This window comes from Staurois parvus, unplaced genomic scaffold (genome assembly GCF_062004578.1).
Source record: "Staurois parvus isolate SC_StPar_1 unplaced genomic scaffold, SC_StPar_1.0 ptg001787l, whole genome shotgun sequence".
Classification (NCBI taxonomy): domain Eukaryota; kingdom Metazoa; phylum Chordata; class Amphibia; order Anura; family Ranidae; genus Staurois; species Staurois parvus.
Window position 1 is genome coordinate 600,858 of NW_028319583.1, and position 17,420 is coordinate 618,277.

The following is a 17,420-nucleotide window of genomic DNA, read 5'->3' on the forward strand; positions in this document are numbered from 1 at the left end:
TTCCGATACATCATGAAAGGTCTTTATTCAGCAGCAACACGCTCCGCTCTCTGCAGAAGCAGCTATTCTTCACACACGGTTCTCTTTACAGCAGTGATTCTCAACCTTCCTAATGCCGTGACCCTTTCATACAGTTCCTCATGTTGTGGTGACCCCCAACCATAAAATTATTTATCCAGTAATTATAATTCATGAAGTGTCGTTTTACCTCCAATACTGCTGCTTTCAACACAGCAGCTGCTTTCAACACAGCAGCTGCTTTCAACACAGCAGCTGCTTTCTACACAGTAGCTGCTCTTTACACATGGGAAATATGTGTTTTCTGATGGTCTTAGGGGACCCCTGTGAAAGGGTCGTTCGACCCCCAAAGGGGTCCGACCCACAGGTTGAGAACCACTGCTTTACAGGAAACACAAAATCACTAATACAATGTAGCAGTTTTTTCTTTCCATCAGTGCTATATATGCAGAATATACAACCAAGCACAATTTTCGGGATAATGATCTGGTTATACGAGTGATTTTTGACGATGCACCATACCCCACCCTACTCAATTACTCACTACAAGCACCATTTTCCCATATAATAATAATAAAAAGCCAAAAGATAAAAAAAAAATCCCTGCAAATGATACATTGTATACACTCCATTGGAATCCCTACAGTAACGTGTTTTTTTTTGGGGGGGAGGGGGGGGTTTAAGTAGACCCAACTATTTTGCCTGCCTAACCATTTTTAAAGACGTTTTTGTTGATCAGGAATTTCAGCAAATTTGTATAGTTTGGGGCCAACAGAGACTCTTATTTTTTTTTTTTTTTCGTTTTCTTTTTTTTTAATCTGTGCGTTTATTGGGAAGATATTCCTTCTCTTCCTATCCCTGTGACGCCAAGCAATGAAGGGGACCCAATTACTCACTACAAGCTCCATTTTCCCATGTGATAGTAATAAGCCAAAAGATTTAAAAAAATCCCTGGAAATGATACATTGTATACACCCCCTTGGAATCCCCACAGTAATGTTTTGTTTTTTTTTGGGGGGGGGGGGTTAAGTAGACCCAACTATTTTGCCTGCTTAACCAACTTTTGAAGACGTTTTTGTTGATTATAAATTTCAGCAAATTTGCATAGTTTGGGGCCAACAGAGACTCTTATTTTTTAAATTTTTTTTGTTTTTTAATTTTTTTTGTTTTTATTTTCAATCTGTGTGTCTATTGGGAAGATATCCCTACTCTTCCTATCCCTGTGACACCAGGGCAAGCAATGAAGGGGACCCAATTAATTACTACAAGCTCCATTTTCCCATATAGTAATAATAATAAGGCAAAAGACCAAATGAGATCCCTGGAAATGATACATTGTATACATCCCCACAGTAAAGTGTTTTTTTTTGGGGGGGGGGGGGATTTAAGTAGACCCAACTATTTTGCCTACCTAACCATTTTTAAAGAAGTTTTTGTTGATCAGGAATTTCAACAAATTTGCATAGTTTGGGGCCAACAGAGACTCTTAATTTTTTTTTTTTTTTTTTATATCTGTGTGTCTATTGGGAAGATATCCCTGCTCTTCCTATCCCTGTGACACCAGGGCAAGCAACGAAGGGGACCCAATTAATCACTACAAGCTCCATTTTCCCATATAGTAATAATAATAAGGCAAAAGATTAAGAAAAATCCCTGCAAATGATACATTGTATACACCCCCTTGGAATCCCCACAGTAATGTGGTTTTTTTTTGGGGGGGTGGGGGTTAAGTAGACCCAACTATTTTGCCTGCCTAACCATTTTTAAAGAAATTTTTGTTGATCAGGAGTTTCCACAAATTTGCATAGTTTGGGGCCAACAGAGACTCTTATTTTTTTTTTTTTTTTCTTCGTTTTTTTTTTTTTTTATATCTGTGTGTCTATTGGGAAGATATCCCTGCTCTCCCTATCCCTGTGACACCAGGGCAAGCAACGAAGGGGACCCAATTAATCACTACAAGCTCCATTTTCCCATTTAGTAATAATAATAAGGCAACAGATCAAATGAGATCCCTGAAAATGATACATTGTATACACCCCCTTGGCATCCCCACAGTAAAGTGTTTTGTTTTTTTTGGGGGGGGGAAGGGATTTAAGTAGACCTAACTATTTTGCCCGCCTAACCATTTTTAAAGAAGTTTTTGTTGATCAGGAATTTCAACAAATTTGCATAGTTTGGGGCCAACAGAGACTCTTATTTTTTTTTTTTTCTATCTGTGTGTCTATTGGGAAGATATCCCTGCTCTTCCTATCCCTGTGACACCAGGGCAAGCAACGAAGGGGACCCAATTAATCACTACAAGCTCCATTTTCCCATATAGTAATAATAATAATAAGGCAAAAGATTAAGAAAAATCCCTGCAAATGATACATTGTATACACCCCCTTGGAATCCCCACAGTAATGTGTTTTTTTTGGGGAGGGGGTTTAAGTAGACCCAACTATTTTGCCCGCGTAACCATTTTTAAAGACGTTTTTGTTGATCAGGAATTTCAGCAAATTTGCATAGTTTGGGGCCAACAGAGACTCCTATTTTTCTTTTTATTTTTTTCGGTTTTTTATTATAATTTTTTTTTTTTTTATATATGTTTGTCTATTGGGAAGATATCCCTGCTCTTCCTATCCCTGTTACACCAGGGCAAGCAATGAAGGGGACTCAATTACTCACTACAAGCACCATTTTCCCATTTTATAATAATAATAAAAATCCAAAAGATTTTAAAAAAATCAATGGAAATTATACATTATGTACAACCCATTGGAATCCCTGTGATGTTTTTTTTTTTTTTTTTGCATAGTTCTCCTGAATAATTGTCCATATAAATACAAAAACAGCAAGTACAAAGGTGAACGAACTACTTAACTCTTTCATGACCGGGGTCCTTGAACCTAAATGTCCATTCCAAATTTGTCAGTTTTTGTTCATCAGGAATTTCAGCAAATTTGCATAGTTTGGGGCCAACAGAGACTATTTTATTTTATTTTTTTTCTTTATTTTGTTTTAATCAGTGTGTCTATTGGGAAGATATCCCTGCTCTTCCTATCTTTGTGACACCAGGGCAAGCAATGAAGGGGACTCAATCACTACAAGCATTTTCCCATATAATAATAAAAAGCCAAAAGATTTAAAAAAAAATTAAATTTTTTTTTTTTTTGCAGAGATCTTCTGAATAATTGTCCATATAAATACAAAAACAGCAAGTACAAAGGTGAATGATCTACTGAACCCTTTCATGGCTGGGGTCATTGACCTTAAATGCCCATTCCAAATTTATCAGCGTCAGGTTGACATTAACTCTATTGAGTCTAGTTAAATATAAAATATACTCAGCTTGTCAGCTTTCAGGAAGAATTGCCATAATTTGTGTGATATGTCTACTTCCTATGATCGTCAGCTACACCTAGTGGTCATAATGCGGGTGTTTTCCTGGAATGCCATTATTGGAAAAATAACAAATTATGGCCAGTAGGTGGCGATGACAATCATAGGAAGAAAAGAGTACACAAAGTATGGCGGTTCTTCATGACAGCTGCGCAAATGCTTGAGAACTTCACACAGTAATGGGTTTTTTAAGTAGACCCAACTATTCTGCCTGCCTAACCATTTTAAAAGATGTTTTTATTGATCGGGAATTTCAGCAAATTTGCATAGTGTGGGGCCAACAGAGACTCTGTGTTTTTTTTGTTTTTTCTTTTCTTGTGTTTTTTTTTTTTTTTTTTAAATCTGTGTCTATTGGGAAGATACCCCTGTTCTTCCTCTCCCTGTGACACCAGGGCAAGCAATGAAAGGGACTGGTGTCACCAGGATAAAAAAAATGAAGGTGAAGTGTTGCCTAAACAAGAATGATCAATAAAAATATGACATATAGAGGGAGATTTACTAAAACTGGTGCACACCGAAGCTGGTACAACTGTGCATAGTAACCAATCCGCTTCCAGGTTTTATTGTTAAAGCTTAATTGAACTAGATGAAGGTAGAAGGTGATTGGTTACTTTGCACAGCTCCTCCAGTTTTAGTAAATCTCCCCCATATTCTAATCTTTACCATGTTAGAGTCAATGACCACATTGGTGGGAGGTTTCCACCATGGTCCATGTGAGACTATGTCACTGGGAAAGAAAGAGAGAAGAGCTCTCCCCAGTGAGGACACAAGAGTAAAACCTGGCAAAGGTTCTAACCCGTCCATCCTCTGTCTAAAGCTAAAGTAACAAGCTGCATCTACAGAGAATACATGACTGCAGTGTCTTTGTTCCAATTATATCACCTGTACATTCGTTAAATTCGTTCCTGAACTTTCTCTTCTACACTTCTGTAGCTTCTTGCAAAATCCACCTTTTATAGGCTCAAAGAGCATTCCCCCTTTAAACATGAAGAATTATACAGTATGTCCACCAGACCTGGTCAGGTAGTGCATCCATGATATCTCAGATGAAATGAAGGCATAATCAGTGGCACGGCCTCTTCAACATTATTAAGTCTTGATTCTCGGCCAACCATGGAGAACCATAGAGTATGGGTGCCAGACATGGACAGGTAATGCAGAATCTCATCCATGATATCTTGGATTGAATAAAGGCATAATTGGTGACATGGCCTCTTCAACGTTATTAAGTTTTGATTCTCGGCCAACCATGGAGAACCATAGAGCATGGGTGCCAGACATGGACAGGTAATGCAGACTCTCATCCATGATATCTTGGATTGAATAAAGGCATAATTGGTGACATGGCCTCTTCAACGTTATTAAGTCTTGATTCTCGGCCAACCATGGAGAACCATAGAGCATGGGTGCCAGACATGGACAGGTAATGCAGACTCTCATCCATGATATCTTGGATTGAATAAAGGCACAATTGGTGACATGACCTCTTCAACGTTATTAAGTCTTGATTCTCAGCCAGCCATGCTGGACCGAGAACGCGGCAAAGAGTGGCTCGGTAAAAGTGGCCATAAAAGTATGTAAATGTCTGATGGGCGTATCCAGTTTGTAGAAGGACAATCTACCTTCTTCATAATGGAGGTAGATTCCTATCTTATGGCAGGGGAAAAGATTGAGGAAATGCTTTACTTTTTGATCATGCACCGCAGAAAGTTTTTTATCTTTCCAGCTCAAGCACCAGGATTTTCTGTTATTTCCAAAAACTGACGCAGTTCCCTTCCGCTCAACACTGGAATAGCAAACTCCTATCGTCCAATCCCCCAACTCGCTGGTCTGCACCTCCCAGTAATGCCGTCCAGACAAGAAGGACTTATCGCTTAGAACCTGATGGCTTTTGAACCTGGTGTCTTTTTTTTGCCGGCTTTGATTTATTTTTGACCAGGAGAGCGTTTTCTTATCACCGGACAGATACACGTCATTGGCGGCAGTTTCTACATCCAGCTGTAGATCTGAAGAGCCTTGAGCCATCTTCACCATTTCCATAATCTCGCTAAAGGATCTATGCAGGGATACAGAGATTAGTCCTTCATCGATGTCCTCCAGGTTGTAGATCAAGTTCCCTTGGTCTTTGGACTCCAAAGACTCCACTCCTTTTGTTTTGGTTAAGATTGCCAATGGATCTGAGAGATTGATGAGTGCCTCAATCTCTGTTATGCTGTGAGATAGCTCCTCTTGCTGGTTTTCCAGTTGATTAATAACAAGGGTGAATGGGCGAGAGATTCTTTCCTCTTCCGCTGATATCTCACATAGGAGTCTCTTTTCGAGGTCATCCAGTTGTCTCCGGAGGTGGATAAACAAATCAGCGACCCTTTCAGTGATCACAGCCGTCCGGTCCTGCACCTCTCTTTTCTGTTGTTTGAGCCTCAAGACTCTCATGTTCAGTCTACTTTGTTTTGAGGTCAACCTCTCCAGGAGGTTCCTCAGTTCCTTCTTCTTCTTCTCAGAAGCCTCCTCCAGTAATTCCACCTGGTGTCCCTTGTGCTTTCCAGCCAAGCAACAGGACACACAGATACAAGCAGAGTCATCAAAGCAGAAGTACTTCATGACCTCCTTGTGACTGGAGCATCTTAAGTCCCTGAATCGTCTGAGATTGTTGAGCGGGACAGTCAGGACGTGTTCGGGGGACGTGCTGTGGACCTGGAGATGTAGGAGACACAAGGAGGCTTCACATAGCAGACATGATTTGACTGCCGGCGTAGGAGAGTAGACACAGTAGGTACAGGTGACCAATGGGTCTGGTGGCTCTATGCGTTCATAAGGCGAAGGATCCTGTGAGTCCAGATTGTTTTGGACATAGATGTTCGAGATGCGGTGGGTTCTTTTCTGACTAGGAACCACGTCCAGCACCGTGCTGTAGATCATGCTCGTCCCCCTTGCCGTCATCGTTAGAGCTGATAAAGATGTTTGTGTAACAAACTGTCTGCCAGTAATAAACGTCTGATGCAAGTTTTATGTATTTTGTCTTCGAGGGGGAGGGGAATCTTTGAAGACACATTTACATTCTGTCATAGTTCTAACTAGATGTTTGGCCTGGAGCAAGGAGTTCAGGGAAACACCAACAAATACAATGTATGCAAAACAGTCCCTGGAAATTCGGAGCACATGAGAAGAAAAATGCTGACACATTGATGTCCCAGAACAAAGACATGCCAACACTTGGGGGGGGGGGGTCCCAGAACAATAACACACTGACACTTGGGAGGGGGGGGGGGTCCCAGAACAATAACACACTGACACTTGGGGTCCCAGAACAATGACACACTGACATTTGGGGGGGGGGGGGGTCCCAGAACAATGACACACTGACATTTGGGGGGGGGGGTCCCAGAACAATGACACACTGACACTTGGGAGGGGGGGGTCCCAGAACAATGACACACTGACACTTGGGAGGGGGGGGGTCCCAGAACAATAACACACTGACACTTGGGGTCCCAGAACAATGACACACTGACATTTGGGGGGGGGGGTCCCAGAACAATGACACACTGACATTTGGGGGGGGTCCCAGAACAATGACACACTGACACTTGGGAGGGGGGGGTCCCAGAACAATAACACACTGACACTTGGGGTCCCAGAACAATGACACACTGACATTTGGGGGGGGGGTCCCAGAACAATGACACACTGACATTTGGGGGGGGGGGGGTCCCAGAACAATGACACACTGACACTTGGGAGGGGGGGGGTCCCAGAACAATAACACACTGACACTTGGGGTCCCAGAACAATGACACACTGACATTTGGGGGGTCCCAGAACAATAGTACACTGACACTTAAGGAGGGGCTCAGGACCATGACACACTGACAGCTGAAAGGTCCCAGAACAATGGCACACTGAAACTTGGGGGGTTTCAGAAAATGACACATTGACACTTGGGGGTACCAGAGCAATGACACACTGACACTTGGGGAGGGTCCCAGAGCAATGATACACTGACACTTGGGGAGGGTCCCAGAGCAATGACACACTGACATTTGGGGGGGGGGGGGTTCAGAACAATGACACATTGACACTTGGGGGTCCCAGATCAATGACACACTGACACTTGGGGTCCCAGAGAAATGACACTTAGGGGGGGGGCCAGGACCATGACACACTGACAGCTGAAAGGTCCCAGAACAATGACACACTGGCACTTGGGGAGTCCCAGAAAAATGATAGACTGACGCTTGGGGGTCCAGAACAATGACACAGTGAAAGCTGGAAGGTCCCAGAACAATGATACACTGACAGCTGGAAGGTCCCAGAACAGTGACACACTAACCCTTGGGGGATATCAGAACAATGACACACTGACACTTGGAGGGGGGGGTCCCAGAACAATGACACACTGACACTTGGGGGTCCCAGAACAATGACACACTGACACTTGGAGGGGGGGTCCCAGAACAATGACACACTGACACTTGGGGGTCCCAGAACAATGACACACTGGCACTTGGGGGGGGGGCCCAGAACAATGACACACTGACACTTGGGGGGTCCCAGAACAATGACACACTGACACTTGGGGGTCCCAGAACAATGACACACTGACACTTGGGGGGTCCCAGAACAATGACACACTGACACTTGGGGGTCCCAGAACAATGATACACTGACACTTGGGGGGGGGGCCCAGAACAATGACACACTGACAGTTGGGGGGGCCCAGAACAATGACACACTGACACTTGGGGGGGCCCAGAACAATGACACACTGACACTTGGGGGGGCCCAGAACAATGACACACTGACACTTGAAGGGGGGGTCCCAGAACAATGACACACTGACACTTGGGGGTCCCAGAACAATGACACACTGACACTTGGAGGGGGGGTCCCAGAACAATGACACACTGACACTTGGGGGTCCCAGAACAATGACACACTGACACTTGGGGGTCCCAGAGCAATGATACACTGACACTTGGGGGGGCCCAGAGCAATGACACACTGACACTTGGGGGGGGCCCAGAACAATGACACACTGACACTTGGGGGGGGCCCAGAACAATGACACACTGACACTTGGGGGGGGGGCCCAGAACAATGACACACTGACACTTGAAGGGGGGGGTCCCAGAACAATGACACACTGACACTTGGGGGTCCCAGAACAATGACACACTGACACTTGGAGGGGGGGGTCCCAGAATAATGACACACTGACACTTGGGGGTCCCAGAACAATGACACACTGACACTTGGGGGTCCCAGAACAATGACACACTGACAATTGGGGGGGCCCAGAACAATGACACACTGACACTTGGGGGGGGCCCAGAACAATGACACACTGACACTTGGGGGGGGCCCAGAACAATGACACACTGACACTTGGGGGGGCCCAGAACAATGACACACTGACAGTTGGGGGGGGGCCCAGAACAATGACACACTGACAGCTGGGGTGATGGATTGTATGTGGCCCGCTTGATGTCGGTTGTTCGAATTGTCGGATTGTACATCATCAGGACTGGACACAACACATAGCTGAGCATTAGAAGACCGATGACCTACATACACCCGGAGATCACGGCTCGGGGACGGTGATACAACCGGTCTGACCAGCACGGTATGAAGACACCTCTAGCTGGATGGCTCGGCTGACATGGAAACAATGCAGAAAGCGAGTGCAGAGTCCCTGCGGCCGATCTCCGACATTATAATCCGATGACGAGTCCTGTTTGAATTGTATACATTTCTATGTGTACTTTCCTGATCTGATTTTTACTGAGAAGTGATTTGGAACTCGTCGGCTTCGCATGAAAATACATTTCTATCTACTCGGCGTAGCATCATCTTTTATATTTTGCCAAAAATTGGGTTATGTATTGTGTGTTTTTGCATTAAAATTCCAAAAAGTGTATTTTTTTTCCCCCCAAAAATTGTTTGTGAAAAATCACTGAGCAAGTACTGTGTGACATAAAAAAAATGCAAAAACAACCAATTTATATTTCTAGGGCCTCTGCTTTAAAAAAATGTATAATGTTTTAAGGGTTCTAAGACATTTTCTAGCAAAAAAAAAATACTGATTTTAACATACAAATAAACAAAACAAAATGCCAGAAATGGCCTGGAGCAGCGGCGGACTGACAACTCATGGGGCCCCCGGGCAATAGGAAATCATGGGGCCCCTGTGTCCTTGCCCACACTCAAATCACACCCAAAAAAACCTAGGAAAGGTACCAGGAGCATCCCATGGGGCCCCCTACTGACCTCGGGCCCTTGGCCAGTGCCCCGGTGCCCGAATGGTCAGTCCGCCCCTGGCCTGGAGCACTATCTGCTGAGGGAAGCCCCCCTGCAACAGACAGAAGCAAACAATACCCAGAACTTCGATGAAACCCAACGAAGATGAACTATCTACAATACAAGCTGACTCCAGCCTCGCTGCTACAAGTGAAGGGATGGACGCTGCTCAAGCGGCCCCAGGAGTCCAATGCTGAGTAATGGTCTCAGCCTGCATTCGAACGGCGTCTGAGGCCATTCCTCAATATTGGACTCCTGGGGTCGCTTGAGCAGCGTTCATCCCTTCACTTGTATTGGATGACACTGGAATCACTCGGACTCATTCTCCCCAATTTTCACGTGCCGGTGGGGTGATCCTTTTCCTTCCATCCATAGCTTGGAGCAGCATCATAACATATACTTTTCACTACAGCTTAGCTGCGACATTAAACTTAAGCTGGCCATACATGGATCACAATCGGCCAGTTCACAGATGTCATCTGGTGTTCACAGATGTCTGACACAGATCAGCCCCATGCTGTTGCCTCCCACTTTGGGACTTGTTACAATGTTGCACTCTGATCAGGGGCGGACTGACAACTCATATTATATTTTTTATATTATTATTTGTTTTTTGTTTTTTTTTTACATACTGTCACCCTAGCAGTACAGTGTCACCATAGTGACACTGTACTACTTGTGGGTGGTGATGAAGATTTTTTTTAGACTGATTACTTTTACACCCATAAAGGCTGTAAAATCAATAATTCCTCCTTCTCTCTGTCTGCATTCTTGCACTCATTGAGAAGTACTGAGTGAGCTGTGATTGGTCACAGCTTGTCACATGGTACAAGGCTGTTGTGAATAGCCCTGTACCATGTGACCTTGGTGATCATTCACAGATTTCACACGTAGTAAGCAATGATGTCAGAAGTGACATCTTGCTTACTACTAGTCATGTGATCACTGGCCAATCAGTGATCACATGATCGGGACCTCACACAAGGGTCCCGTACAGCGATCTGTGTTGGAGACACAGTGGGCACTGATCGCGGTGCTGGGAGCGTGCACAGGCACTGGAGGCAGGGGGACCATTAGAAACGTCCACTCCAGGGGCGGACTGACAACTCATGGGGCCTCTGGGCAATAGGGGATCATGGGGCCCCTGTGTCCTTGCCCAAACTCAAAAAAGCCTATGAAAAAGGTACCAGGGGCATCTCATGGGGCCCCCTACTGACCCCAGGCTCTCGGGTAGTGCCCGAGTTTCCAAATGGTCAGTCCACCCCTGACTCTGATCACTGGGGAAAAGGGAGACTGAGGATATGCTTCCTCTTGCCTGCAGCAGACTGATGACATCATCTCAGTCTAGGCCACGTCACTGGCTGGAGTTTAGGATGGAGTTTTAATGATAAAAGGAGGAGCTTTTCTGGAAAAAAAAAATACGTTCTGTAAATTGTGACGTTGGGAATTTATTCATGGGGACTTGTAAAGTTACTGACACTTTCATCCGCTGGATCGATCCTCGATTATCTCCGCCACGCGCTGTGTTGCCCCTAGATGGACTCATCAGATTGCTGCCCCCCCCCGTCCGCCTAGGAGGGAAAGCGAATCGTAAAGACGCGGAGAGCGCTCCATCGCCTGTAAATAAACAAATCCATCTCGCCGCGCGTTAGTCTCAAAGGCCGGCGCATAATTCACTGTCAGCTCAGTAGATTACAAACTTCACTCAGAGTAAATGCAATAAAGGGGAGGCAGACGAAGGTGGGGGGGGGGGAATTAGAGGAGCGCCTTCTTATTTAACGCGGCGATCTGACGGCAGTAACAGCGGGATGGCACAGATGTGGACGAGCTTGATTGTGTCAGCGCTGAAAACGAGCCGGTTATATTATAGAGACATATTGCAGGTGACACAAAAATCTCTCGGTGACGTTGCCCATCGCGCTCGGCGTGGCGCCTTGACACTTGAGATAACGGGCGCAGGTGCCGCCGCCGTCGCGGCTATCTGAGGACAAATAAAGGATTTATTGGACTGAAAACGATTTAGATTTGTTCAGCGCTGCGTCTCAAGGCCCCGTGCGGCGGGGAAATGAAAACCGCGCGGTGTAAACACATTTATATTCTTTTTTTATTGTACTTTAGTGCTTTGTTTTTTTTAAGATCACCAGATTTATTGATAGAAAACCCGAGCGTGCCTATAAAATGCAAAAAATTCAGATTAAGATTTGGGTGGATCATCGGCATCATTCTCAGCCGGTATATGGAATGCGTGGGACGTTACAGACAGTCTGAGAAAAATAGGACAACGTGCATAGTGTAACACACGTGTCCTGGCTTGGTGGCACAAGGTATGAAAGCCAGAGGATGATGTGCGCAACAGCCAGGCGGTTAGCATTTTCAGAAGGAGGTCGGCTATGACTGCTGGTGCAAGTCGCTCAATACGAGTCTCTGATAAAAAATTGTAAAGTTCCGGAGTAGGGAGGATTGACACTGAGGACTTTCAGCTTTGCCAAAATTTCAGCAAAAATCTGGACATTTTGCCAAAATTTTGCCATTTTGGTGAAATGCGTTGCAGTCGATAAAGAAGTGAAAATCAAGATGTTTTTAATGGTATAAAGATCTTTATGGAGGGGGGTTAAAAAATCTTGCCTATCTTTACCGATCTTCACCTATCCTGAACCTGTCCTTATGCCAAGTGGCCCCTCATCAGCTGGGAACATGACAGTCGATATTGTAAAGAAGATGTTGCTGTCATATTATCAGAATTGTCCGTATGTTTATTGTGCATTTTCAGGATTGTCCATTGGTTGCCCGTTTGTTGCTTGTGTACTGTCAGGATTGCCCATTTGTTGCTCATCCGTTGTGAAGATTGTCCATATGTTGACTATGCATTGTCAGGATTGTCCACTGGCTGCCCGTGTCTTGTCGGGATTGCTCACTCATCGCTTTTGCTTTGACCATATTGCCCTTGCATTGTGATTATTGTCCATATGATGACCATGCTTTGCCAGGATTGCCCATATGTTGATCATGCCTTGTCAGGATTGCCCATATGCTGACCATGCATTGTTAGGATTGTCCATATGTTGACCATGCATTGTTAGGATTGTCCATATGTTGACCATGCATTGTCAGGATTGCCAATTCATTGCTGCTGCTTTCACTATATTGCCCTTGCTTTGTGAAAATTGTCCATATGTTGACCATTGGTTGCCCGTGCCTTTTCAGGATTGCTCATTCATTGCTTCTGCTTTGACCATATTGTCCTTGCATTGTGATTCTTATCCATATGTTGACTGTGCATTGTCAAAATTGGCCATATGTTGATCGTGCATTTTCAAGATTGCCCATATGTTGATCGTGCATTTTCAAGATTGCCCATATGTCGACCGTGCATTGTCAGGATTGCCCATATGTCGACCGTGCATTGTCAAGATTGCCCATATGTTGACCGTGCATTGTCAAGATTGCCCATATGTTGACCGTGCATTGTCACGATTGCCCATATGTTGACCGTGCATTGTCAAGATTGCCCATATGTTGACCGTGCATTGTCAAGATTGCCCATATGTTGACCGTGCATTGTCAAGATTGCCCATATGTTGACCGTGCATTGTCACGATTGCCCATATGTTGACCGTGCATTGTCACGATTGCCCATATGTTGACCGTGCATTGTCACGATTGCCCATATGTTGACCGTGCATTGTCACGATTGCCCATATGTTGACCGTGCATTGTCACGATTACCCATATGTTGACCGTGCATTGTCACGATTGCCCATATGTTGACCGCGCATTGTCATGCTTGCCCATATGTTGACCATGCATTGTCAAGATTGCCCATATGTTGACCATGCTTTGTCAAGATTGCCTAATCATTGCTTCTGCTTTGACTATATTACCCTTGCTTTGTGAAAATTTTCCATATTTGTGACCATTGCCAGGAATGTCTATATTTTTATTGTGCATTGTAAAGAGTGTCCATATGTTGACCATGCGTTGTCAAGATTGCCCATACGTTGACCATTGGTTGCCCGTGCTTTTTCAGGATTGCTCATTCATTGCTTCTGCTTTGACCATATTGTCCTTGCATTGTGATTCTTATCCATATGTTGACCGTGCATTGTCAAGATTGCTCATATGTTGACCGTGCATTGTCAAGATTGCTCATATGTTGACCGTGCATTGTCAGGATTGTTTGTTGCCCATGCCTTGTCAGATTCACCCATTCATTGCTTCCGCTTTGACTATATTGCCCTTGCATTGTGAAGATTGCCTATATGTTGACTATGCATTGTCAGGACTGTTCATTTGTTGCTCATGCATTGTCAGGATTGCCTGTTTGTTGCCTGTGCATTGCCAGGCCAGTCGAAAGTGGTTTGGGTGCTTTTCCAAAGCCTCATACACACGATCAGAAAATTGTACGAAAAATACTGCTTTTGAAGCGATCGTACAATAATCTGATCATTAATACACAGCTTTCCTCTGAAATGATTTGAAGGGACAAGCACAAAGTTTTCTCGTACGATACCAGATCAAACAATTTTGTTTAATCAGTACAGTTTTTGTCTGAAAATACAATAGAATACATTACATCACTTCTGGATTTTTATTTTACTGCATAAGAATTTTTGTAACTTGCGTAACCTCCTCATTTTCGATATGAGACTAGCATGCAAAGAAAAAAAAAGACAATCATTTGTCCGATATTCTCGTCGTATGTACGGGGCTTAAGTGTACACTGAGCTTTAAATGGATCCTGAGAATTACAGATGTGCCTTTCACCGATCCTGGACCTAGTCTTGTGCCAAAAAGCAGCTCTCTATTATCTAAGAACATGACAGTTCATATTGGAAATAACATGTCTTTTTTTTTAAATTTGTGTTTTGCGCTTGTTGCCCATTTATTAACAGTGTTACCCATTTGTTACATGGCCACTGTTTTTCACTTCTTTTTGCACAGCGCCCTAAGGACCAGGTCTTTTGGCTAAGTCCAGGGCAATTTTTGCTACAGGCCTCAGGGCCTGGTCTGTGCACTATTAGGCACGGTACCACTTTTTTATTTTATTCTATTTATTTAAACCACTCCCACGTTTTGTCACTTTTTGCTTTCTTATGTGTGTGTTTTTCACGGATGGAGGGTGTGGGTCCTCGGGCCTTACCTGAAGTCTAGGGGGAGGATGTGTGGCCATACGGTTCCTTCCTCCCCTGATCCCTAGGGGGTTTTCTCTTCGGGAGAACCCCCTTGCCTAGTACTGGATGTCCGGCTTCGGCTGGGCATAAGGAACGGTGGTCCACCAGGCCTTTTGGCCAGGAGGACCAAATGGGAACCTTGTCCCTGTCAGGAGCTTCGTGCCCCGGGGGATCGGGTGAACGGTCCAACCCTTTCGGGGGTAGGACAAACACACCCCTAAGTGCACGTTTTTCGTGTGTGTGTTCTTGCACTTGCACTTTTTTGCGGACACTTACGGGTTTTTACGTTATAGTTGCACGTTTGCGGACTTAAAAAAAAAATTTGTTCCATTGACAAGATTGCCTGTTTATTGCTTGTGCATTGTCAGGATGGCCCATTTGTTCACTGTGCATTATCAGGATGGCAGTTTGTTGCCCATGTATTGTCAGGATTCTCCATTTGTTGCCCATGTATTGTCAGATTGCCCTGTCTGTTGCCTGTGTATTGTCAAGATGGCCATTATTATTATTATTATACAGTATTTATAAAGCGCCGATAGTTCGCTCAGCGCTGTACAATACAAAGGGGGACAGAACATGTGACAGAACAATACCAATACAATGCAAAACATGAGGGGGTCGAGGGCCCTGCTCCTTGGAGCTTACAATCTAGGAGGGAGGGGATGGTGGCACAGGAGGAGATAGCTGTGGGGGATGGAGTGGTAGGAAGAGTGAGGAGGTTGGCAAGTTAGCAGGGGGTGGGGTAGGCTTCCCTGAAGAGATGGGTTTTCAGGGTGTGCCTAAAGGAGAGGAGAGTAGGTGATAATCTGATGGGTTGGGGCAGGGAGTTCCAGAGGATGGGTGACACCCTGGAGAAATCCTGGAGGCGGGCATGGGAGGAGGAGACCAGGGAACTAGAGAGAAGGAGGTCTTGTGAGGAGCGGAGTGTGCGTGTTGGGCGGTACTTGGATATTAGGTCAGTGATGTAGTTCGGGGCAGTATGGTGGACGGCTTTGTACGTCAGTGTTAGGATTTTGAATTTGATCCGTTGCGCAATTGGAAGCCAGTGGAGGGATTGTTTATATGGATCCTGTATTGTCAGGTTGCCCAGTTTGTTGCCTGTGTATTGTCAGGTTGCCCATGTATTGTCAGGATGCCCCATCTGTTGCCCATGTATTGTCAGGAATGTCCATTTGTTGCCTGTGTATTGTCAGGATGGTCCATTTGTTGCCTGTGTATTGTCAGGATGCCCCATTTGTTCCCTGTGTATTGTCAGGATGCCCCATTTGTTGTTTGTGTATTGTCAGGATGCCCCATTTGTTCCCTGTGTATTGTCAGGATGCCCCATTTGTTGTTTGTGTATTGTCAGGATGCCCCATTTGTTGTTTGTGTATTGTCAGGATGCCCCATTTGTTGCACGTGTATTGTCAGGATGGCCCATTTGTTGCCTGTGTATTGTCAGGATGCCCCATTTGTTCCCTGTGTATTGTCAGGATGCCCCATTTGTTCCCTGTGTATTGTCAGGATGCCCCATTTGTTCCCTGTGTATTGTCAGGATGCCGCATTTGTTCCCTGTGTATTGTCAGGATGGCCCATTTGTTCCCTGTGTATTGTCAGGATGCCCCATTTGTTCCCTGTGTATTGTCAGGATGGCCCATTTGTTCCCTGTGTATTGTCAGGATGCCCCATTTGTTCCCTGTGTATTGTCAGGATGGCCCATTTGTTCCCTGTGTATTGTCAGGATGCCCCATTTGTTCCCTGTGTATTGTCAGGATGGCCCATTTGTTCCCTGTGTATTGTCAAGATGGCCCATTTGTTCCCTGTGTATTGTCAGGATGGCCCATTTGTTGCCTGTGTATTGTCAGGATGCCCCATTTGTTGCTCGTGTATTGTCAGGATGGCCCATTTGTTGCCTGTGTATTGTCAGGATGCCCCATTTGTTCCCTATGTATTGTCAGGGTGCCCCATTTGTTGCCTGTGTATTGTCAGGATGCCCCATTTGTTCCCTGTGTATTGTCAGGATGGCCCATTTGTTCCCTGTGTATTGTCAGGATGCCCCATTTGTTCCCTGTGTATTGTCAGGATGCCCCATTTGTTCCCTGTGTATTGTCAGGATGCCCCATTTGTTGCCTGTGTATTGTCAGGATGCCCCATTTGTTGCCTGTGTATTGTCAGGATGCCCCATTTGTTCCCTGTGTATTGTCAGGATGCCCCATTTGTTCCCTGTGTATTGTCAGGATGCCCCATTTGTTGCCTGTGTATTGTCAGGATGCCCCATTTGTTCCCTGTGTATTGTCAGGATGCCCCACTTGTTCCCTGTGTATTGTCAGGATGCCCCACTTGTTGCTCGTGTATTGTCAGGATGCCACATTTGTTGCCTGTGTATTGTTAGGATTGCCTGTTTGTTACCCATGCATTGTCAGGTGAAAAAAAAAGGTTTAAGTGCTTTTCTAAGAGTACAATTGGTTTTAAATGGATCCTGAGAATTACATATGCTCTGTAGATGAGTAAAAGGTGCTTGAAAAAGGAGTGCACTTCCGCCTTCCACGGCCAGTGCATGCTCCGAAACGCGTC

At 45.0% G+C, this 17,420-nt stretch overlaps 1 protein-coding gene across 1 annotated transcript; it reads right to left on the minus strand.

Annotated features, from left to right (window-relative positions):
* On the minus strand, nt 1-6,371 carry LOC149434274 (E3 ubiquitin-protein ligase TRIM39-like). The gene has a single exon (XM_089663851.1). The coding sequence runs from the start codon at nt 6,337-6,339 to the stop codon at nt 4,897-4,899; it is 1,443 nt and encodes a 480-aa protein (XP_089519977.1). The 5' UTR covers nt 6,340-6,371; the 3' UTR covers nt 1-4,896.
* Between the last annotated feature and the right edge of the window lie 11,049 nt (nt 6,372-17,420).